General features: G+C 44.4%; 1 protein-coding gene across 2 annotated transcripts in view; it reads right to left on the reverse strand.

The window, feature by feature from the left end:
* The window catches only part of CFAP99 (cilia and flagella associated protein 99), a 199,707-nt gene that overhangs the window by 151,168 nt on the left and 22,379 nt on the right, over positions 1–26,160 (reverse strand). For both annotated transcript variants that reach the window (XM_069203675.1, XM_069203667.1), the window contains exon 2: positions 16,620–16,749. In XM_069203675.1, the coding sequence (XP_069059776.1) occupies positions 16,620–16,730 (111 nt within the window). In that variant the 5' untranslated portion in view covers positions 16,731–16,749. The remainder of the gene's footprint in view (positions 1–16,619; positions 16,750–26,160) is intronic.

Consider the following 26,160-nt stretch of genomic DNA (forward strand, 5'->3'; position numbering starts at 1 on the left):
AGTAATTCATGACTGGTTTAATGGGGGATGTGGGGACCCAGCCTACCGGGTGGAACTGGAACTCCTGGGATTCCCACACCTCCTAAATGTAATGTATGGGGTACCCCTCCGCAGGGTACTGGAGAAGTAACAAAAGCGGCCTTCCTAGCATGGCCCGCTGCCTTGAGAATGACCCGTTGGAATGCTGTTATCACCCGACAGACCCCCCCTGTGGCGAGGGAAATGGCTAAGTGCTACAGCAGCACTAAAAGGTTTCACAGAATGGGACCTGGAGGGTATCTCTCTGGTAGGAGATGTATGGTCTGGAGAATCCATGAAATCATTCCAAGACTTGCAGAGGGAGTTCCAACTCGCCCCAACACAATTTTTTAGATACCTTCAACTTAGACACGCCCTAAAGGTTCACCTACCAACAACGGCCCCCTCCTGGAATTCAACCCACTAGAGGCCAAATTAATTATGGGAAACCTAGGGGGGAAAGACATTTCCCAAATCTATAAAACTTTGATAAATAACACGCCCGGTGACCTGGGTGCCACTAGAACTAAATGGGAATCCTGGGTCGGGGCCCTGGAGGAGACGGAATGGAGGGAAGCCATGATGGCACCCAGGTCACTGGCAATATCGGCCAAACTCCGCACAGTGCAATTCTATTATTTACATAGTGCTTACCTAACACCAAACAGGCTGCACCGAGCGGGCTTGCGCCCCTCCGCCCAATGCCCATGATGCCCGGATGGGCAAGCAGACTTCTTCCACATGGTCTGGTCCTGCCGAATGATACGACCCTTCTGGGACGGGGTGCTCCGGGAACTGGGTGGAGTCCTGGGGAGGACGATACAGGGCTCTGCAAAAATGGTCCTGCTGGGAGTAATGGATGAAATGGGTGGATCACGGGCGCATCGGGCCTTAATAGCCACGGCCCTGTTGATTGCCAAAAGAGACATAGCCGCGGCCTGGAGCTCTCCCGAAGGCCCATCACTTAGAAAATGGAGAAGGGGAGTTGACTGGTGTGCTAGTCAAGAAAAAGTGGTATATGAATCTAGAGGTTGCCCTCGGAAATTTGAAAAGATATGGGGGAAATGGATGGATATGATGTATTAGGAGGTAATGGGGACAGGCCTCACACTGTAGCAATGTAGTACTGTAACACATACTAGGATCGACCCTTTGGCTCAAACCTTCGTCCCAATATCGTTGTTACCTGGGGAGCATAACTACAATCATAAATGCAATTGTGATCAATATTGTTATTACAGACCCTAACTCTCGTTGTAATGTCACAATGTATCATGAACGCTCTACTCAGATTGCTCGATGTGCTCATATACTTTATTATATTGTTCACTGCTTCCTTTTCTCAGAAAATCCCTGCGGGATGGGGTCCCTGGGGCCAAAATAGACCTATTGAGGGGGGCTCCAGAGGATGGGGTTTCCGCAATGAGATCGGCATGGGGAGGGAGGCCGTGTGGTCCCTCCTCCCCCCACAAAAAATATAAATGTTTAGGCCAGGCTCTGGGGGATGGGATCCCCGCAGGCTGAGATTGGCCTGGGGAGGGGATGACAGACGTCCCGCCTCACATTTAAATATTTAAGCTGGGCCCCGGGGGATGGGGCCCTGCAGCCAACCCCCGCTGCGCACGTCCAAAGGCCATGCGCCGCACAGGGTTGGGTGTGTATAGGGGCTGTTCTCAGGCCAGGCCCTGCGGCCAGCCCCCTCTGCGCACGGTCAAAGGATGTACGCAGCACAGGGTTGGGTGGTTATAGGGGTGGGCTGCAGGGACGGGCCGCAGGTTTGGCCCTGCGGCCAACCCCAGCTGCGCACTGCCAAAGGCCGTGCATGGTGATGGTTGGATTAAAGTATAGTAATGAAAATTACTTTATGTTAAAAAAAATTACAAATTCACTGAAAAAACAAAGGTTACAGGGAGGTTATAGTATATAAGTATAACTGCTGAATTTCTATGGTGTTGTACGTTTAAAATGCAAACCTAACTATAACGTCCCTATAACCTTTGTTTTTTTTAAGTGAATGTATATATTCAAAAAGAAAAGGTTGCAGTCTTGTGAGCGGTTGAATTTTGTAATATTTTAAATGCTTCAGGAAGGAATGAGAGTTGGCCATCCGAGCAGGTGTTGAAGGTGCAAGGCAATGAGTGTGAATAGGCTACAGTGAGATTTTTTTCTTGTATCAAGCTCCAGTGCATCCTGGTAGGTGAAGTCATTTTTGTAGTTTTGCCTATTAGAAATGCTAGCACGTTTCAATATTTTGTACACAAAGAACCTGCATTTACTCAATTCCTTGAGGAACTCACACTGATGTTGAATTTTTTTGGATTAGTCCACACATCTTTCAAAATTCGACTTTTCAGTACACAACTGTCAGGCACACCGCAGAGTGCATAACTGCTGCAGATTCACTGATGACATGAAAACTAACATTAAAGTTGAACAGCTTACAGGAGTGTGGCCTTACGTTTTGGAAACATATATTTGGTGTTCCCCGCACTTGAAGGAGACGACACCTCCCTCCCCCTCAGCACCCAGGGCTGATCCACACAGAAAAAACTACTTTTCTGTAGTGTTTCTGTTTTATCAGGACCGGCTTTAGCGCTGGTGGCGTCCGGTGTGACACCATGACACTGAATTCCCTCATTACCAACCGCTAAAGTGCCCCTTACCTCTCCATAGCCCTTCTCTCGCATACATTGAACTTGTTTTATTCAAAGCGCTCGTAGGCTGGCTTTGCTAATCTTCTCAGCTATCAACATAAAATACAGATCCTGTTCTTTGCAACATGCATCATAACCCTCTGCTCTATTTTATGGCTAGTCAAAACTGCCACTGGACAATACTCCGATCCCTCTCTCTCGCAGGAACATTTGGACTTTTTTTGGACTTTTTTTTTATTGTTGACTAAAAGCTGGATGCACAAGGATGCCAGAAACAGGTGCTTTTAAATCTTACTTTATTGCTGAACACAGCGACCACCCCCCTGAGCTCCAAGTCAGCGCCCAGTGCGGACGCACCGGCCGCACCACCCGAATGCCGGCCCTGGTTTTTACTGTATTTATAAGCTATAAGTTTAGTTTTACTAATAGTTATTAGACAGGCTTATCTTTTTATGTGCCTAGTCTCTACCACTAGTGGAAGTCTCCAGAGTCATAAAATTACTATTAGTAACAAAAAACATGTATTTGATAAATGCCAAAGAAATAGTAAACTTACAAAAAAGTGTAAACTTACCTTTTTGAATCAGGTCCTCCGTTTGCAGGATATTTGTACATATACCATAGCAGTGAAAATAAATGTAGCACAATAATACATGTTATTTAGAACAACTGTACTAATTTACACATATGAGCACATTTATTACGAAAGTGCAAAGGTCAAATTCCAGTACATGATCCCTATATGCAGGTGCCCCGAGTTTAATATATAATTTACTAACACTCACTTCCTCACCCTCCCTCTCTGTTTTTTCTCTCTCTCTTCACAATTGGAACATAGTGACCGTCAGAATGACAGACAGGCGCGCATGTGCGCCCTTCCCCAACCAACATACCTATAATCATGAGGATGGGCCATTGACTGTAATGAAGCGTGTATTTAATACTCTAACTCCACACGCGCTTTGATAGTATGGAAGGTTATAAAGCAGACCAAGGCAAATATAAATGCACTTTTAGTTTTTTGATGCACTCGCTCGAAACTACCTAAACACACACACACACACACGCACATGCACACACACACACACACCAGCACCGAGGCCATAGATCAGAGTGCACACTGAAATAGTTGAAAAAATCATTTAATATATTAATTGGCCAAGTACTGCTTACAGGAAATGTCCGTCATAAACTCCTTTTTTAGAATCTCAGACATTAAGATCTTCCTTGAGGAGATTAAAAAACATCTTTCACCCACCTGGAACTCAATATAGTCCACTCAAGCATGGGCCCTAGTTTGAGTCATTCGACAAAGTATTTTGCAAAATCTCTTGAGGAAGGCTGCTTTCCCAGCAATCACTTCAGCACGCAGTTACAGATCAAGGCCCATGATCCATGAACCCTATTCTATATTACATAGGAATAAGGTCAAAATGAGGACACACACACAAGTTCTATTCCAAAGATGGAAATGGAGTTCCATGCTAACCAGTCCATTTCTTTACCAAATTTATTTCGGAACCCTTCTTTGTTAGAAAGGTGCACACTGAATGTTAAGAGAGTACTAGAATGTCTTTCTGTAACAGATCAAAGTCACATGAAAGACCAAGCACTTGTGTGTTAACATTGTGCATGTTCATATGAGGTTTTGCACTACAGAGCAATCAGGGTCAGACTGGGAACCCAAAGCAGCCCTGGCAATTTTGTCAGACCAGCCCACAAATGTGGATTTTGCTGGATTGCTGCTTTTGGTATTGGGTCCCAATATTGTAGCAAAAGCAGCCCCCAGTAATAAAACTGCCCCCGCCCTTCCAGCCTCCCGGAGTAATGCCTGGTATGGCCAGTCTGGCCCTGAGCGCAATCAATTTCTAGGTGGATAGTCTCTTGCATCCTACTGTCATTCTCCTGGTGCACAGACCTGATTAAAGCCCTTATCTTTCCTGAACTACTACTCTACAAACGAGTAGTGGAGAACTACTTGATCACTGTAATGACCTGGGAATTGGCGGGGAAAGGAGAGAGAGAGAAAAAACACTGGACTGGAGCTTACTCTTGGTCTTAACATCCTGCATGGCCAGAAAATGAAAGGTATCAAAGGCATCACTGGTAGGAGTTTGGGAATTCACTGCATAGGCTTTAATGAAGCAGGAAGCCTCAGGTGAGAAAGAGGTGCTATTTGGGCAATTGTCCAGGCTTACCGGTTTTGGTATTGAATGTTGCTATGATGAACCCTCTAACAGACCAGGATTCCAAGAGAGGATCCCTGGGCATCACTGTAAACCACACCAAACAGGTGCTGAGGAAGCAAGCATGAAAGAGACCATACCCAGAGGTATAACAGACAAGAGTTGGGAAGAGGAAGTGAATCTAGGAAAGTGGAGGGCCTGAAAGGAAAAACAAACAAATATAGGGATGTAACAAATTGTGTGAGCTACTACAACAAGGAGTGCCACAACAACTAACGATGCATTGCCAGGAGTCATCTCCATGTTTGTTAATCTATTAAATCCTGGTTTTATCTCTAATTCCCAGAAGTATAAAGAACCCGGGAAATGAATAAAACATATAAGTCAGCATTAGGTTAGTGGTTGGGGTTTTTGGCATTCACAGTTTCCATTGTGATGTTCTCCAAAGTCTCCATCCTTGAGTCACCCAAGCCATGATCCCATGCTTCCAACTGAATAGAATGCTGATACCTAATTTGTTATCAAAAAGCAAATATGACCTTACCAATAGGACCAAAACCACACCACTGGAGGAAACGTTGTGACCACAGCGTTATCAAGGAACATTACAATAGCGGAGATCTGGAAAGTTGCTACCTGCAAGGCAAGCCACACTTTCACAAGAAGCCTTTATCTTGAGTCAGACTCCAGGGCTGACCCTCAAGCAGGTGAGGCCTCTTTAAGGAACTATTTGGGTAAAGCATGGTATTTTCTCTTACTTTCAAATGCGTTTTCAATTGATGGGTTTACTACTCTAGTTAATGCTTATGATTATCAACAGAGATCCATTTAAGGAGAAGGAAGCATTACGTCAGGCACACTCCAATAAAATCGTAAGTAACACTCCCTCCTAACAAATGGAAAGAGAAATTGATTGCAGCTAGGCAGGATTCAAAATCTTCCCAAAAAAAGAATTGGATTAATTTCCACTGATAAGACATGACCATATACTAGAGTACTTTTCTTTCTAGAAGAAGTGTCAGTTTTCCAGAAGGCAGCTGACTAGCTATACTGTATTTCTAATTATTATTTTGTGAAAGAGTTTTGCTTTTTTGCTTTTATTAAACTAGTGACATTTGTAGGTACAACTGGCTGTCAGGTCAGAAGACATATTTAGGCACAAAATACTAGGACCTTTGAGGAAATGGCACAGAGGACAGTGGAAAATCCCACTTGCACTTGAAAAACTACATTTTCCAGACTCACATGCACAGCTCCAGCCACTAGAAGACTGGTCAGTATTATCAGGTATACTTTTGGATCAGTAGTGGTAAACCAAGTATTTTTACCCCATCTGTAGAAAAGTCCCTTGTCTGGCAACAGCAGTTGTGACTCTTTGATTTTCGCTATAGTTTGCTCTTGTTCAATCCTTCACCTTTGTTGTTTTCTCCCTTATTTGGTTCCCATCAGTCTTCTAGTTCCTATTTCATTTGCTAGTGAATTCTGCTTCATTACTTCTTTGCCAATGTGTCTCCATCTCTAGGCCTCAGGTTGCCTGGTGCAGCATGGGTTTCCACATTCAGCTTATATGCGCGGTCTGCGGTATGCCAGAACTCAGTTATAGCATCCCCTTCGCTTGCACCAGTTAAGCCCTGCTCCCTGTTAGCCTTATGTCTAATGTATGTTCTTTGTTGTTGCTTTACTAAATGTCTTCTTGAACACTTAAGTGGAGACCTTGATATCCTTAAATGTGGGCCTGGGACATTGGGCCTCCAAAAGCCATTCTAGGTTTTCCGAATACCAGCCTGTAGGATTGTGTGTGTCACACTCTCCTTCCTTGCCCCCTTTTCACCTTAGCCTGGGTCTTTTTTAACACCCTTCATTCAGTGCAAGATGTGAAGTTGACCTCTAGAGGGAGATGGAGGGATTGGCCCTGACATCCACACTCTCGGAACACTGTGTTCATGACACTGTCTTGTTTATATAAAAAAATAAAGGTTATCAAAAATGTATTTCAATTTAAAAATTGACTTTTCTAAAGAAAAGTATTTATGATTATATTAGTAATTCCCTAAAAAAGAAAATGAGCTCCTTCTTACCATTCTTTGTTCTTAACCAACTACTCTGGGTACTTGTTCTCTTCATCTCAACTAATGCTTCTCTTTTAACACTGGATTATACAAGCACAAACTTTGCTACATTCTGTTCTTTTCTTTATGCTGCTGTTTGAATTACCTTTGGTCTTTCATATTCAGTGCACATCTAATTTACATTCACCACATCAGCATAGCAGATTCCCTGTACCAATGATTATCACATGCATTTCCTATATATAATTTAGGGACACTTTGTGAGGGGCCAGGGGCTGCAGACTACAACTCCCTGACTCCATTGCAGCAGTAAGAAGCCCTTGCCGCTCTCTTCGTGCCCGGAGGCTTACCAGACTTTTGCCCCACTGCACAGGATGCTTTGTGAAGGGTCCGGGGGCTGAAGACTACACCTCCCTGACTCCTTTGTGGCAGGAAGCCGCACTTGCCGCTCTCTGCGCGCCCGGAGGCGCTTATTACCGGACTTTTTCCCCAATACGCGGGACGCTTTGTGAGGGGCTTGGGACTGCTGACTACACCTCCCTGACTCCTTTGCGGCAGGAAGCTGCCCTTGCCGCTCTCTTCGTGCCCAGAGGTGCTTATTAATGGGACTTTTGCCCAATAGCGCGAGACACTTTGTGAGGGGGCCGGGGGCTGCAGACTCTACCTCCCTGACCCCTTTGCAGCAGGAAGCTACCCTTGTCGCTCACTTCGCGCCCGGAGGTGCTTATTACCAGAATTTTGACCCACTACGCGGGATGCTTTATGACGGGGCCGGGGGCTTCAGCCTACACCTCCCTGACTCCTTTGCGGCAGGAAGCCGCCCTTGCCGCTCTCTTTGTGCCCGAAGGTGCTTATTACCGGACTTTTGCCCCGCTGCACGGGACCCTTTGTGAGGGGGCTGGGGGCTGCCGACTACACATCTCTGACTCCTTTGGGGCAGGAAGCCGCCCTTGCTGCTCTCTTCGCGGCCGGAGGCGCTTATTACCGGACTTTTACCCCGCTGTGCGGGACGCGTGCGGGCATGCCCAGGCGAAGACCGGGCCAAGAGCGGGCCCATCTGCGGCCGTCAGAGCCCGGAGGAGACTGGGCTGGGCCAACCCTCTAACATTTAATGGTATTAAAGAGAGAAAAGCGTTGTCTAAACTGCCAGTCTATTGACCAACATTAATGTTCTACTAACCAATGTAATAAGTTTGTACTGTATTGATTTCATTGGTTCTATTGATCAGCGTGTTAACAGGGGGCCGGTGTGGAATAAGTGTTTCAAAGTAACATAAACTAGGTATTTTAGTGTAGGACTGAAATCCAGAGATGGGCAAGAGGAACCAATCAAATGCAAAAACACCCCCTCATAAAGATCATACATCAATATTGAAGTATATCTCAGGCTCAATGGGGCCTATAGATAAGCAGATCACAAATGTAGAAGAAAGGCTACTATCACAAGGGAGCCCTATAGAGGCTTCATCCTTGCATAATAATCCCTCTAGCTTAGATCCTGATTCCATACGCCGGCCTAAGATAATAGAGAGTAGGAATCAGGAAGAAACCCTAAACGGCTGCATTCAATATACAAACGAGTCCATACTAGAGGTGGGTGATTCCCCCCCTCCACCTAAACGTATACAGAAGCCTCGAGTACCCCAAAGGGGAAGTGCTTCAAGCCCTTTCATAGCCGAACCTCGTAAAAAGGGTGACATAAGCATTCAACCTATTGGAAAGTCTCAAACTAAAACTGTTACAAAGAAACTCCCCCAGAAGAAATTACAGCAAAAACATATGTAAATATTCTGGACACAATTAAAGCCCTAGAACTCACAGTAAAAACATAATTTGATATATTTCTAAATCGTCTAATTCAAGTGGAGAGTAATGTGGAGTCTAGCCTTGACTTAGTGAAGACACAATAGGTTGATCCAATCTCTATAACCCTTCAACCTAATGGTACAACCCATTCAAATGTATGCCTAGTAATGGAACTACAACTCCTGCCAATTACACCTTTACCCAAGCAGCCTCCCATAGAGTCCTGCACACATGCAGGTCTCACCTGTAGTGTACACCAAACTATGACAGTGCATACAAGCACAAGTGGCTCTGAGATCTATAACACGTCCCACTCCTCCTCGGACATTCCACTTCTCCTGAGTGATATTTTACAACTACCCCCTGCAGTGAACCCTGGTCCTTGCGAATGTTCCTGCTATACCCGGCAAGAACCGGGAAACATGGATGTTGTTAAGAAACAAATCCTTAAATTGGATAGGATCTCAAATGGAACCCGGCATGATTGGCACTCTATTTGAAGATATAAAGATGGTTAGGAGAGTCAAATGGGTAGGTAGGAGACAGAAATCATTAATGGGAGAGTGTGTGGTACTTTCATTTAAATCTCCAAAATTGGTAGAAAGAATCTTATGGGGATTAAGTCCTTGACAGGTATCTAACCATGGTATTTCATTACTTCCATTAGGCTATTTCTATCAAGGTAATAAGGGCCAGAACCAACCCAAAAAAGGGACTCTCTCTTTATGGGAGATAATTGAGTGCAACAATGTTGTCCCCATAAGTAACAGATTCCAAGCCCTTCTGCCTCTGGAAGAATTGGACTGACTGTTGGATGATCTGGCCAGGGGTAGCGGGGGGCCATCTCTGCGGAACCTCTACCTGATCCACCCAACAACAATAATGATATGACGGGCAGTAGTAGGGAAGTACTTGCAGGAATCATTCATGAACAGTACAATACCAGATCTGGAGTGCGAGATAGAGGCGATCTTGTTCACCCGATCACACACTCATCCTTCCCTCTTAATGAGGTAGATCTTGCTGCCCCTGATCGATACGATTCAGGGGCTGCAAAACAAGGCCTCAATCTTTTGTTTTGGAATGTGGCAGGCCTTCGCAGCAAGATCGAAAATACTGAATGGTTAGGTTTTATTGGACCATTTTCCTGTCTGTGCCTCCAAGAAACCTGATGTACGGATCCCATACATATAAATGGATATAGGACATTCCATACTCCCGCGATCACTTCCATGCATGGCAGGTCGAAAGGGGGGCTTTGCACTTATATTTCCAATAACCTTGATTTGATGAAGGCGATTAGCCTAACTTCAAATGTTTTTTTATCAGGTAATTGTGTGCAAATTACAAAATTTATTACAGTTAGTTATTATACATTTTTACAATAACGCCCCTTTGGGTAAAATCCCAAATATAATTAGACAATTGCAGGATAACTTGGGACTAGTGTGTAACTCCACCAGGAGAGAGACCTTGATTGTATGGGGAGGTGATTTTAACACACATTTATGTACACAATCAGCTGGGGAAGATTGTGGCATATATGTAGGGGGTAGCGAGGCCCAAGTTAATTTTACCCACAACCATTATGGTAGCATACTGAATGAAAACATGTTCGAGTTTCAAACGAAACTTGTGGTAGTAATTTGCATTTTAAACCTACTTTTATGGCAGATGCGCAAATACAACAATTGAATTTATTTTAACATCTAATAATTTCTCTCACAGCGTATCCAATCACCAGATCTATGATATTGCACTCAGTGATCACTATCCTCAAAGCATACATCTTGCTTTGCCTTCAGATAAAAAGCAGCACAGGGGAACCGTGGATAATCTTAGTAATATAGAATTGGGCTCCAGAAATGGGTACTCTCTACGCTGGTCCCAGATTGAAACAATAGGCTTTATGAAGCAGCTGCTTAGTGACCACCTTAAAGACTTCGAGATTTGCCTTGATGATAATATATACCCAAAAGAATGTATCAGAGCTTTTACCGCAATCACACGTGGGATTAAAAAGTCACTTAGTGCTAACGTGAAAACATCAGGAATCCAGAAATAAAAAAGGCTGGTTTGACTCTGAATGTACACGGGCTCATAAAAATCTCAAGAAGGCCCTACACAATTCAAAAAGAAGTAAAAGTGATATATCCATACTTAGACAGGAGTGTAAGAAGGCCGTAAAAAAATAGGAAAAAACTAATAAAAAAAAGAGGCTTGGAACACCCTGTACGAAGCAAGCCTTCAAAATAATAAAGTTATATTCTGGAAGGTAGTAAACTCCCCGCTGCTGGGAGAAAAAGAATCTCCCATGATGGAAATAGCTATTACGGAAGAGGAACGGATCGCCCATTTCTCCGAAATATACTGCTCAAAAAAGGGGACTCTAGGTGCAGATGTATATAAAGGCGAGTTGTTGACTATTACCCCACCGTTTAGAATAAATGAGGTCATCGAAGCCATTAACGCAAGCAAGAGTGGGAAAGCACCAGGCCCAGACGGAGTCCCAGTGGACATATACAAGTCCAATAGTGTTCTTTGGGGCCCTTTATTGACACAGGTTCATAGAGCATGTTGTTCCACAGGTTTTATCTCAACCTGGGCAGAGTCCATTATAGTACCAATATTTTAAAAAGGTGACCGTCATAACCCTGCTTGTTATAGACCAATCTTGCTTCTCGACACTCTTGCAAAGATAGCTGGTCATATTATTTTGAATAGATTACAGAAGTGGGCTGAAACAAATAATATCCTATCGAACTTGCAATATGGCTTTTGCCCAGAGATAGGAATGGTGGAACAGGCTCTAAATCTAGATATTTTGATAAATACACTAAGGCCTATTTAGGAAACCTCTACATAGTTTTTGTAGATTTGACCTTGGCATTTGATTGCGTGATCCACAGTAAACTATGGTCTACCCTGATGCAACTGGGGGTAGATAAAACAATAGTCCACTTTATAAGGGAGTTATACTCTGGAAGTAGAGCAAAGGTACAGTTTGGGGCGCACAGGGAGTGCAAAAGCTCATTTAACATAAATCAAGGGGTACAACAAGGCTGCGTATTAGCGCCTTTCCTTTTTTCATTATATAGAAATAAACTTGAGTCAGTGTTAGTCAATGAATGTAAGGATTTTCCTCAAATTGGTCACCGACCGAGACCAGCTCTTATGTATGGTGACGATGCCGTTCTTATGGCACGAACCCCACTAGCTTTGGAGTGTCTTTTGGCAACTTTTGCCAATTACATGGAAGAACTAGGCCTTAGAGATAATCGCTCTAAAACATATGTGATGAAATGTGGCATTAAGACTATTAAAAATTACTGCATCTCAATAAAGGGTGAGAAAATAGATACTACATCAACATTCTCGTACTTAGGAACCCTGTTTGACAAAAAAGGTACCTGGTCCCAATGTATCAGTTCTAGGAAATTACAATTTATTAAAACCAATATGGCCATAAAAAGAAAATTCTAAACGAGTAGGGACGATCACTCCAAAAGACATGCTGACAATTTATAGTGCTGAATGTGTCTCTGTCGCAATGTATGGGGCTGGCCTATGGGGACATAAAAAGTGCAATGCATTGCAGATAGCGGAAAATTATTTTTTAAAATCACTTTTAATTGTCCCTAAATCCACTTCATCATCCGTGTGTCATTTAGAACTGGGGGTTACGCATATTGCTGACTTAATAAGGATACAACCAGTATTATTATGGCACAAAGTCTGGTCTTCAGAATATGCAAGCCTGAACAGGGCGATTATAAAATATTGTCAAACCTTAACTCATTCATTGGGAATTCCTTGGTTGGAGTACATTAAGAACTTTTTTACGGACTTGGGCCATCCAGACTATTATGTTACACCAGACATAGGGGGTCATTTTGACCCCGGCGGGCGGCGGTCGCCGCCCGCCTGGAGGGAACCGCCATATGGCCGCTCCGCGGTCGAAAGACCGCGGAGGCCATTCTGGCTTTCCCACTGGGCTGGCGGGCGACTGCCAGAAGGCCGCCCGCCAGCCCAGCGGGAAACCCCTCCCCACGAGGAAGCCGGCTCCGAATGGAGCCGGCGGAGTGGGCATGTGCGACGGGTGCAGTTTGCACCCGTCGCGTATTTCAGTGTCTGCTAGGCAGACACTGAAATACACAGTGGGGCCCTCTTACGGGGGCCCCTGCCGTGCCCATGCCATTGGCATGGGCACGGCAGGGTCCCCCAGGGGCCCCGCGGCACCCCCTACCGCCATCCTGTTCCTGGCGGGCGAACCGCCAGGAACAGGATGGCGGTAGGGGGTGTCAGAATCCCCCATGGCGGCGCAGCGAGCTGCGCCGCCATGGGGGATTCCAAGGGCAGCGGTAAACCGGCGGGAGACCGCCGGTTTACCCTTTCTGGCCGCTGCAGAACCGCCGCGGTCAGAATGCCCTTTGGAGCACCGTCGGTCTGTCGGCGGTGCTCCCGTGGCCGGTGACCCTGGCGGTCACCGGCCGCCAGGGTCTGAATCAGGCCCATAATGGGAACACTGACCAGGAAAAAACTTTAAATGGAATGCCTTACCCATTTTGCCAATTTAAGGTGGGCAATAGAAGCACAAAAACCAAGTGTTATGAGGAATCAACTGATGCAGATGACGGACGGCATGGAACCATATTTACAGCATGTTTGGAACCCTAGGCATCTTTTTGTTCTTATTCGCTTAAGACTAGATACATTCCATCGATTAGTTGCGATTCAGTCTCGACACAAAGTACAATAAATACAGTTTTATTTTGTAAATTGTATACTAGCCAGAGAAAAAAAAATCAATAACATTTTTAAAATCTTTACAAATACCTCAGTTTCGCCCGGCCTTTTTGTACCTACAAACCCTTTCATCAATCAAAATTTTTAATGGTATTGCAGTTTATTTATGCGCAGTATTGAAGGCCAGAAAGGGCTTTTAGACAAGTTTGTAGATGTTTTATTAAGAGTCTTCGTAATGTGTTGCCGTGTTTTTTTATTACAATTAATTGATGTATACCACTTTTAGATTTTAACTTAAATTAGCTATGTTAATTTCTTTTTATTTGTTTATATGTGCTTTTATGGTTGCTGATAACAACCAAATAAAGTATTTTCTACTATATAATTTTAAAAATGTCATTATTTCTTGGCTGTCCCTTCTATCCGACCTTCTGTCCCTTTATCAATTTTCAAGATCTCAGATCTACTTTCATCTGCCTTTTGGCCAACCTTTACCCTTCATGTGTTCCATTGTATGCTTGTTTTTCGCCTAATCACCCCAAAATTATGAATTTTAGGGCCTGATAAATTATCAATTTATCAGGCAATTTGCCTCAGCAAGTCTCTATAGTTTTTCAGAAACCATTGTATGTTCAAATAACTTGCTTGTCTGTGGTCATGTACTGAGACATTCAATCAATGTTTCAGTAATTATTTCTATTCCGATTTCACATTAAGATTAACATTCTGTAATGCAAATTGGAAAAAACACTCTATAAAATAAATAAAAGTAATCATAAGTAACATCAACAAAAGTAACATAAGTAACATACGTAAATGTTAGAAGGATGCAAGACTGGGTTATGTATTTTGTATACTTTCTACAAATTTATTAAAGGTTTCACTTGCATATTGCATATTGTACATCCCTAGATTTGGGGTGCTACTAATACACAATAGAGCATAAGCATTAGGATTTGAGTAAGGTCTGGTTTGCAAAAGAGATGAGGTGAATATTTGTTAGGTTTAGCAGTTGAGAGAGGACTCAAATAAGGCAAGGTGCAAGTGATGGCATAAGTGATGGTGTAAGAAGAAGAAAGTTTAGTAGAAGAGTGGCATAGGGAGTAGTATGCGAGAAACCCCACTGTCTCTGTAAAATAGCAGATACAACATGGTGTAAGGGAAAAATTCAGCAGTAGCAGGGATTTCGTTAATGTGTATCTGTGCACTTCAAAAATGTAGTGGAACCAAGTTGTCATTTTTTCCTCTAAATGTTTGTATTTGACAAAGACATACTTCTTATTTTTAAATACTGCTTATTTTGTATTTAACAAAATGAAAGGTGAACAACAACTTTAAATTAACACAACAATGCACCATAACAGCTACTATAAATCACAAATCAGGTACTTCAAGATACAGTTTCCAAATGTCCCATTTCATCATCATTGTTCCTACTCAACTTCAAAAAACTAAATCTTCCCAGGTAACACACTTCCACAGAATACCCAGGAGCTCAAGATGAGCCACCAGGAGAAAGAGAGTTAAAAAGGAAATACAAGGAGCAATATAAATGAAAAACACTAAGTACGTTTCTGAATTCAGTAAACATCTCTGAACCTCTCCGTAAACCTCGTTCCTGCCCTTAGAGAGAGCACAACCATCTCACCCCTGCATCTGTGTGCCAGAATAGATTCCATTCCCACACCAAGCCAATTCTCCTGACTGCAAGGGAATAAACCACTCCTGCTGTCATTCAAGTCGTACATCACTAACAATGTAGCGCCCACAGCTGCATCAACACCTTTTATGTTTACAGGGACTTTATGGCCCTCATTCCAACCCTGGTGGTCTCTGACCGCCCGGGCGGAGGGCAGCGGAAGCACCGCCAACAGGCTGGCGGTGCTTCCAGGGCTATTCTGACCGCGGCGGTAAAGCCGCGGTCAGAAAAGGGGAACCGGCGGTTTCCCGCCGGTTTTCCCCTGGCCCAGGGAATCCTCCATAGCGGCGCTGCTTGCAGCGCCGCCATTGGGATTCCGACCCCCTTCCCGCCAGCCTGTTTCTGGCGGTTTTCACCGCCAGAACCAGGATGGCGGGAACGGGTGTCGTGGGGCCCCTGGGGGCCCCTGCACTGCCCATGCCACTGGCATGGGCAGTGCAGGGGCCCCCTAACAGGGCCCCATACAGATTTTCACTGTCTGCTTTGCAGACAGTGAAAATCGCGACGGGTGCCACTGCACCCGTCGCACCCCTGCAACTCCGCCGGCTCCATTCGGAGCCGGCTTCCTCGTTGCAGGGGCTTTCCCGCTGGGCCGGCGGGCGATCTTCTGGCGATTGCCCACCGGCCCAGCGGGAAAGTCAAAATGACCCCCGCGGTCTTATGACCGCGGTGCGGTCTTTTGGCGGTTTCCGACCGGCGGGCGGCGCCCGCCGAAGTCGGAATGAGGGCCTATATGCCTTGTGTATTGCTCATTCGGTAACTCCCTCAAAGCCCCTAGCAACATTTCATCGCTGGTTTCATAGATCCACATTTAACTGTTGCAGGCACTCCCAGACCATTAAGCTTGGTGCCCCCTTATGCCTTCGAGCATCGCTCACCATTGTTCCAATTTCATGATAGTTTTAATCAGACAGTCTGTAAAATTTACAAGGCCACTCAGAATGTCTATGGTTATCTGCACCTGGTCTACCAGTTTCTGTATTGCAGTGGTTCATACAGTAATAGACCTGCTACCCCAGCACCACTCTAAGGCTCCTCAGCTAATGCATGGAATTCAGATTGCTTCTCCAAGCATGTCCCAAACACAGTGTCTGCAGGTGTGAAAAAATTGTCCAATCGTCCACTGTTTCTTAAAAACTTGTAAAACCAAGGTATGGCTTTACCGGGAGCTCCAAGCAAACGTAGCCCCCCTTTCTAGATGTATACATTAGTAACAACATTTTTTACTCCTACTTTTGTGAAATCTACTTGTTTGTATACTCATTTTTACATACAATTGTTCTGAGATTTCGATTCCATAGTGTAATAAACCATAAGAAATGTACACAGTTGTATTGTTTGTACTTCCCTTTTTCTATAGGTTATATGCTTTTAAAATCTAAAATACTAAACATTGAACAAAAGTAATTAACTGATGGAAGAGAGATGACGTATAGCTCACCTTCAATTCCTTCGATGTGTCTTCCAAGAAATAATCTAAACCTTGACTTTCTGGATTGAATTTAGCAAGCATTTTCACCACTGTTTCAATATTTTTTCCATAGTTGGTCATTTTCACAGAGGTTTAACACCTAGGATTGTGGAAAATAGTAAACAAAACGTATTAATATTGCCACAGTTTTAAAACAATTGGACCCAATTGGGAGATAACTTTTTTCATGTGTTCAAGGCCTATATCCATAACATGAAACATTAAGAACAATTTGTATCTCTGTATGTCATTATATAAGCAAGAATGCAAATGGTCGAACTATTGTTTATGACCCACGCTAAACTCATGGATTGGTGTTTTTAGTGCAATTTGATGTAGGCTGGTTACTGTATGGTATGAATTCTTTAGCTGATGTTACGTCTCTGCATGTCAGGAATACATTGATGTGGTAAAAATAAATGTACATTGTTATGATTTTAGATTTACATTAAAGTTTTAGGATTACCTTAGAGAAGCTTTCATATTTGCTACAAAAGTAAGAGCAATATTTGAGTTTTTTGCAAAACAAGTCAATAAAACAAGATCAGTAAACACCAAATGCACTAAAAAGTGTAATTTATGCTAACAGAAGATGGTCACTATATATATTTACAGACAACCATGACAGGACAAGGACAGGGAAATATATCTGGAACGACTGATAGGTTCAGGGAAGGCTGTATGGGATATAATGTAAAGAAGCAAGCTAAATCAGCCACTGCAGTCATCCAATGATGTCAGGGATTTATGCACAATGAAAGGTGTAGCACATGGACTCTGTGAACCTAAAATAGCAAATGTAGAAAATCAAGAAAATGTCAATTACTGCCCAGACCAGGTTCTTTTGCTTAATATTGCTAACAAAAAGGGATGGTAGTGATATGCTGAAGTAGAGACAGAACCACAAATACAAGGTAAGTGTAAGACTGCCGATTTTTAGAGGGAAAAACATAACATGAAATAGTAAGACAAAATGTGGGCGAGATGGGGTATGATGTGATACCGCCCAGGATTTGAATGGATATAAAAGCGATGCTCTGGAAACCAAAAACAATGTCGGATTGGGTTAGTCACTAGAGAGAGCGTCAGTTCTACATGTCTGGGGCAAATCAGGTAAAGTCCTAATTCACAAAAACAGGTGCAACAAGAAAGTATAATATCACAGATCAGCCAGTGATAACTCAGCTGTGAGCAAATTTATGGAACCACTGACAAACGAGAGGACTTTTTAGGTTCAAAACAGTAGTGTCCAACATTGATTAAAAAAAGGTTTATATAATTAATGAGTTTGTAAATTAGTGTAATTTAGATTTATTACATGAATTTATCTTCTGTGGTTATCATGCACATCTGGCATGGGGTCTGCCATCCTAGCCATCCTAGTTTCACTTTGGTCAATTCTAACTCAGGCCCTTATTCTGAGTCGGATGGACTTCTGCTCAGTAGTCCCCTCCTCTGGAATTTATAGGTGTGAAGCTCTCCGCAGTCATAAATACGCTTATGCCTGCTAGGAATCCCTTTGTAAATTACTGGCAGGTGCAAGTAAGGGAAAATGGCTTGTAAACGTTTGTTTATGACGGAATTTACCTATGAGAATCTGGTCTCAAGTATTAAAATATATATTAAAGTATGTGCACATGGACCCTAAATCCCTTAGCTGCAGGGTGGTATGACTTGCATGGATCCCGGTATGTTTTCTTACTCAGAATACCCTGCATATTTCACACTTTGGTTTAAATCATGCGTTTGCCTCACATTTCTGTGACGGAAAACTGCGGAATCTGCTGGGATCCGTAAAATTGCTACCACCCAGCATTGCCACACTTCTCCCGACAAAAACTATACCCCACTTCTGTGCTTGGGTCTATCGCCAACAACACGATGGGCCCCAAAACGCACTATGGAGACATCACATTTTCGCAATGAATATTAACTATTTTTTTCGATAAACCAACTTCATTATTTTCTTGGTAACCGAGAACAAAAGCATATTCCATAGTGGACATATAGTGAAAGACTGCTTGCACCAATCCCACACACCCCTAAACCCACCACTAACAGTCACCAGAGTGCAGTATGTATTAGGAATACTATTTGCCCCAAATCCTGTCATGCTTCTGCGGGCAGCCCCAAGCCGGGTATATTAGGTTTTCCGTCTGAGCACACCAGTCCGTTCCCATTCGTCATTCAGTTAGGGTGGTGTGGGTGACAGGATCTCCACCTATGGGCAATGTCACGTTTGGCCCCCTTTTTGGTAATTCCTACTATTATCTGCTCACCACCACCATTCTACCCAAGATCTGGGGCAGTATTTCCTGTACCCTGCCAGAAACCAGTATTCAGGGTCATGTCCATACCATATAGTAAAATTCTGAGTCGGTTCGGGAACACCAGAGATAAGTTGGTTGAGACAACATTCCTGCATTCCATAAACATTGTGATGTGAAATAGGTCGTGTGGAGATAGTGAAGTTGGCTTAGTTGCATCTTGGAGGAAATAGCTAACGCGCAGGGGGCCATCGTCATCCTCCAGCAGACCCAGCCACCCCTCCCACAGGCGCCGTAGAGATATCAGTGTATCTAAAGCATTATTAACCAGTGTCCAGTATATCATCAATACTGCCCCTTTACAGAGGCGGCCCATCAGAGGTTTTGGCTCAAGTGGGCTGTAGTCCGACAGGGTGGTCTCACCTTGTATGTGGTAGGATGTGGCATGGCGAACTTGTAGAATTTGTGAAACTGTGTATGTAGCAGTGAGATCTGATGTTGCAGTCCCTGAAAGGAATGTAGATGGTCCCCTTCCCAGACACCCCACAGTGGTAATCCCGAATCATTACAATATCTAAACCCTCCAATGAGGGCAGTGTAGTGCAGCCATTCTCCTTCCTATAGGGTTGTCATTCGCATGAGTTTCTTATCTTATCATATGAAGCGTAGTGCCACGCTCCAAGTCCTAATAGGTATTGCCATCAATGCGGAGACACAGTTAGGAATTGCAAGGTCGTAGGGTAGACCCAGGACACCGAGGCTCATATGTTAAAGCTGTAGCTGGTAAGCAGGATTATCCCACTCTCCAGTTAGCCATTCATTAATCACCATCATGTGGGCTATCCAGTAGTAAAGTTTAACGTCTGCCAGTCCGAGTCCCCCATAATGGGCCGACCACCACCACTTGTCGAGTTATATACGCTGCGGTCAGTCTGTCCAAGGAAGACTCGGACCAGTGTGTTGACCTTCTGAAACCAACAGTTAGGAATGGCAAATGGGGAGTGTTGAAGGACATAGAAGAACCTGAGCAATATCATTTTGAAAAGGGCATCCCTTCCCGATAAGTTGAGAGTAAGATGCTCCCATCTCTGAATGTCTTGTTTCATTTACTAATAAGGGGAGAGAGACTGAGAGCCCAGGCCAGCTCCCTGAAAATGTGAACACCCTAGTATAGGAAGCTTATGAATTTGGAACCAAATCCCATCCAGTCCAGCACCCCGAACAAGGAGGACCAGTCGATAGAGTCAAAGGCCTCCTCAAAGTCTATTAAAAGAACAAAAGAACAAATGAACAAGGTTTGGGCGTAGGCTTGGGTGGCTTGTACTTGAAGTATGCAGTGTCCAATATTTCTAGTAGGCATGAAGCCACATTGGTCGGGATGAATAAGGCTAGGGAGGGCTCACTGAAGCTGATTGGCCAAGATCTTGGCACAGATCTTAACCTCCGCATTGATCTGCGAGGTCTTGCGGTAAGAGGTGCATTTGATGGGTGGGTGATTCCCCAGTCTTCGGCAGGACTACTATCATGGCCACATCGAGGCCAGAGGGGAAATGTTTGGTGTCTATCACCTCAGATTATAGATCCAGAAGAGGGGGATAAGCAAATCCCGGAATTTCCTGTAGAAGTTCCTGTCTGCCAATGGACTCCGGGCAGGTCCACAATTTCAGGGACTATCGTATAAGCCACATCATTGGTATCTAACCAATACAGCAGCTTCCCGCTTTTATCTCCCCATTCGTAGACACGGTGCATAGAAGCCCTCCAGCATTGCCTGGCCTTTTCAAGGGAGATTTGATGCAAGGACATCTTTGAGATTTTCAGCTGACATTAATGAGATGCAGTCGGAGTGAGTATAACCTGTCGCTCCAACTCTAGTATTTGGCGCTCTAGTGATGTGACTTGGCTCAGTTTATACTTCTCTTAACGTTTTAGCTACCCCTGTATGAATCCCCGGACTGTGGCCTTCCTGGCTGTCCGTAGGGCCCCAGCGGAGGAGACTGTGTCCGGGGTAAGCTGTCTCCAGAAAATCCATGTAGTCAGTATTAACAAAGTGTCAGGCATTAAGGCTCCAGATGGGATGTCAAGTCACGTCTTCCATCCCAAACTGGCCAGCAACAGGCGAGTGGTCAGAGATGCTGTGTGGGTGGATTGTAGCCACCACCAAGTGTATGAGTTCCATGGCCGGGATGAGGATTAGGTTAATACGAGATAATGTCCTGTGTGCTGCTGAGGTGTGTGTATATTCCCACGTATGAGGGTGCCAGACCCTCCAGGCATTGCAAAAGCCCAGGGATTCCCTCCAAATCTGCAGTTGGTTAACACATAATATGTGGCTTGCTCCGGGTTCGCCGGAGAAGTCAAAAACAGGGTATGGCGAGGCGTTTAGGACACCTATTATCATGGGCCCCTGTGGGACTTCTAGAATGGCATTCTTCACTGCTGTAAGTGCTAGCACAGGTGGTTGTGATGGTATACATACACTAAGGAAGTTATAGTGAAAACCCTCAAGAAGCCCCTCCATCCATATAAAATGGCCATGAGTATCTCCAGTTGTGCACGTCACCACTAGTGGAAAGGACTTAAGGAGGATGATTACCACTCCCCACAAGCCCAGATGTACCCACAATGGCACACATCTTCCTATCCAAACCATTTCAGAAGAGGGCATTTTGTACACAGCAGGTGCATTTCTTGCAACTTTAATATTGCAGGTTAGTATCTTTTGGTATAACGTAGGACCGCTGCCAGCTTAATCTGGTCAAGAAGACAGCTGACATCCAGGACACAAACCTACACTGCCTCATCAGTGTTAGTCAGGATTTCTGTGTGGACAAGTTCTGGGCATGGGTGCCAAGGGTGGTCAGTGTAGGGTGGGTCGATGCATATCGTTATGTCCGGTGCAAAAAGGTCGAACAGAGCTAAAACATAAGTACAAACAAAACTTAGTAAAACAACCCACGCCACAACACCCCGCGCCCCTCACTTCTTCCCTTGAAGCATCTGTTGCCCTGTATAATCCTGAAATGCAATCTATTGCAACCAATGTGTGCAAAAATTGCAGCATGGGTATTCCTCTGGTTCAGGACCCATCGAGCTAAGCCATTAAGTTTCAGGATAGCACCTATGGACTAGTGTGGCATTGTATGCAAGGGATCGCCCAGCCAGTGTCTCCATAAAAGTAGGTCTCCACTGTCAGTTTCCTGTCCTTGATCCTACCTGGATCGCTGGCCGGGGCCAAGTTGTGTGCCCCTTGGCACTCCAGGGAGCGATCATTGCCATGGGATCGTGCCCTCTTAGGGTCTGAGGAGCCTGATGAACTCCTGATGTGGTTCCTGCCTTTCCTTGATCGTGTTCTCCTGTGGGACTTGATGGGCAGATGTCTATTGTGGGAGTTCAGATATGGGCCACTCAGGTGTGTTTTGTTGAGAAGGTCCCGCTTTTCGGTCACCCACTTCCAGGCAGACCGAAAAGCGGGACCTTCTCAACAAGCCATCATGGGGCAGGGAGGGGCACCTAGGTGGGGGCTGCTGAGCCACAGCGTTGTACCCTCCCGATGGTAAGCCTACTAATCTTACCTTGACATTTACGAAAACTAGACATCTGGGAGAATCCAGGGTGATGCGACCTGAGTGAATCCCACAATGTTTTCTTACCAAGGATGCGCTGCAAAGCTACAAAAAATAATACATTTTCCTCACATTTCTTTTGTGGATCTGTCGGAATCCACAAAATGTACACACTTCTACTGATAAAAATGGTAGCCCACTTGTGTGGCAAGACCAAAAACGTAGTTGGATCAATGCAAGCAACAATGTCCTGGTTTCACCTGGGTCTCTAGGTTTCATAAATGCCCATGATCTGTAAAATTCTTAAGGGGCCTGCTAACTCAGAGCCCAAATAATGCAGTTATTCACCATGGCAATTGAGAATAAATTAGGATTTACCCACTCCCTACCAGCCCATTTGTCGGAACTACGCTCAAAAGGATCCAAATGGTTGCCAGGGAATTGGGGTTGGTCTATGTCCTTGGGGGGCAGACAAATTGCTAGGGCTTCAGTGGTGCAGCCTCATATCAGAATGGGCTGGGCCCCCCAACATATTTTAATATATATATATCTCTCTGGCAGCCAATTAGATATCTGCAATTTTGCCCTGGTTCAGAAGAAAGACTGTTGGGGCTTTAGGGGTGAGAGAGAAGGATTCCATCCAATGCATCACCACAAATGACAACATCACCCCAGCCATACAGCACCTCAACTTCCAACTCTAAAGAGACTGCAAAACCTCCAACAGTGGCACCTTGTCTACCATCCTCCAGGACCAAGTCCAGCCTTCTGCAACTTCATTGCAGACTTCACCACCCCCCTCGCCATAGACTCCAACACCTACATTTTCCTCTGTGACCTCAACTTCCATCTCGACGATCACAATGATATCAACACCACTAACCTCTTTAACAGCATGAACAACATCGGACTCACCCAGCTCGTCCGCGACCCCTAGCACAATGCAGGCCACACGCTAGAGCCCATATTGATCTTCAGTGACATGAACTCACCAGGACCGACCACTCCATTGTTCACTTCAACATCACCAGCTCATGGACCTTCGCCACCAGTCTGCCCAATGCCCCCCACCGCAGCTGGAGCTAATTCTCAAAAGGACATATGGATTGACGCCCTCAGCACCACCCACCCCCATCTCCTCCAACAACCTATACTGGAACATAAGAAACTTCAACAACTGGATCAACATCTGCACCAACAGGGTTGCTCCCATCTGCAACAACACCCACAGAAGGTCCACCAAGCAGTCTAGCTGGTACACTGAAGACCTCAGAACCACTAAATGGCACTGTAAAGAACAAGAAAGGAGGTGGCGCATCAGCAAGCACACAAATGACAAGACTGCCTTCAGGACAGCCCTCAACCTCTACCACAGACAGATGAGAGAATCAGAGAAAAAGGCCTTATCCTCATGCATCAAATCCAATAACAGCACAGAACTCTTCAATATCATCAAAGAATTCTCCAATCCTTGCAAACTTCTTTCATAACAAGATCACCAACATCTACAGAATATTCAAACCCCATCCAAGGCCACCAACTTCTTCAAGCAACACAATGACCCCGCTACCACCACAGACATCCGCCTATCCTGTGGCCAATCCTGACGCTGCTCAGAGCAGCATTAGGATTGGCTGTGTTGCCGGGCTGGAGAGACCACACCACAGTGCGCGACGTATCATCTTCCTAAAGACATCAAGTACCTAGTATGTTATATTAGTCTTTATTCACCTGCATGTTACTCATGAACACCTCTATGTCGCTCTTACAGAAAAAGGCCACATGGCTGGCTTATTGCTGCTTCAGTAGTTCCATTTCCACTGCTCCTAAAGTTTGAACCTCCAAAATCTGCAACAGAAGGTCCCGTAGCCAGTTTTTAAGCAATGGGCTCACACTTTTGGAAACCACTGACAAGAATCAAGTCATATTCACAAAACTGGGGAGTCCTCTGAGGACAAAAAATGTGGCTCTCAAACAAGAAGCACCAGATGTTGAAGGATACGCAAAACCAAAAAATAATACATCAGTAAAGTTTTTATACTGGAATCTCAAAGAAGAATAGCATCCAAGCAAATGGCAAAAAATACAAACATACATGAAAACCACCAATGGGCATCATACCCCTTCAAGAAACTCACCTAGATGACAACAAATTGGCAAACTACTATCTAACTGTATTGAGTAAAGTTTTAAGTCAATATAACACTAGAGGGAAGATTGGAGGGATTTTGTGCTACCCTACCCTCCAAAATCAACAACCAAGACGCGTCTAGCATAATTGTGAATTTACCACTGATAGGTATCATTCTTTTAGGATGTGGAACCCTCACCCCAATGCGAGCATGCTTCATCAATGGGTTCCATCCTCATCCAGAGCAGACATATAGGGGGTTATTACAACTTTGGAGGAGATGTTAATCCGTCCCAAATGTGACGGATATACCACCAGCCGTATTATGAGTTCCATAGGATATAATGGACTCGTAATACGGCTGGTGGTATATCAGTCACTTTACCGTCACTTTTGGGACGGATTAACACCTCCTCCAACGTTGTAATAACCCCCTAAATCTTTCAGGTAAGCTCCACTGTTTTCAGGGCACTTTAAGAGCCATAGCGTTAGGCTTGAGGGCATATAAGGAAGTCACTGAAGTGATAATTTGCCTAGAGAAATTCTAGCCTAATATATTGTGGGTTTTTGGCAAATGTTAAAGGAAGGTTCAATGAAACTGAAGTCACTACTACACTCACACTTCACAATTATTTGGGTAATGCATCATGAGGGATGGCAGTCATGAAACCCCCTGTAATCACACACTGGGGAATAGAGCACATGTACATCAGTTCATCAAAAGGAATAACTTGTCAAACACTGAATTCCTTCCAAAAGTGTTTGAGATATAGCCTGTTTCCTCCCGAAAAGGTTGGAATAGGTGAATGGTAAAAGGTTTAGACTCACTTTGTCAAGTGCCAGTATCCAGCAATTAAACTAACACCACTCCTGTGCCCTCAAAATATCGGATTGCGAAGAAACACACTCTACTCAAAGGATATAAGAGATGTTAAGTTGCAATTCACCTTAGTCAATCAAAAGATAATTTGGTTGTGCACATTCTGCAGCTTTCGGCTCCGGGCTACGCACACTGGACATGGCACCCTTTATCAGAGGGGTGCCAACGCAAGCCCCTCTGTGCTAGTTTGCTTCCAGGCAGCCCCAAGTGCCAGCACCTCTGGCCCTTCAACCCTAGCCTTCTCGGTGAGAAGGACGTACTAAGCAAATTTCCTCTCACGAAGCCAATATGGCAATCCAGATAGCTGAATCTCTCTAAATATACACTCTTTACCCATCCCCATTGCCTGCAAAATATGTGGCCAGACATAGCTTGAGTAACATCAGCTCAATCCAGAGCCTATACCATCAACTTGTGCTAATAAGTTTACTACAGCAAATTGTATGCTTTTATACACTCATTTGTTGGCTTGATATCTTTGACATCACGAAGACACATAGACCTATGGCCCTTTTCTCAACAGAAACATGGCTAGAAGACTCATTGGCCCCAGATATTGCTCAGGCTATACTAATGTGCTATACTATAGTCTGCCAAGACCAGGAGGTGAAATTGCAATTGGACACAGCCCTAACTTTACATCTCAGATCTTTCCGGCAGACAAATG

Source organism: Pleurodeles waltl, chromosome 1_2 (genome assembly GCF_031143425.1).
Source record: "Pleurodeles waltl isolate 20211129_DDA chromosome 1_2, aPleWal1.hap1.20221129, whole genome shotgun sequence".
Classification (NCBI taxonomy): Eukaryota; Metazoa; Chordata; class Amphibia; order Caudata; family Salamandridae; genus Pleurodeles; species Pleurodeles waltl.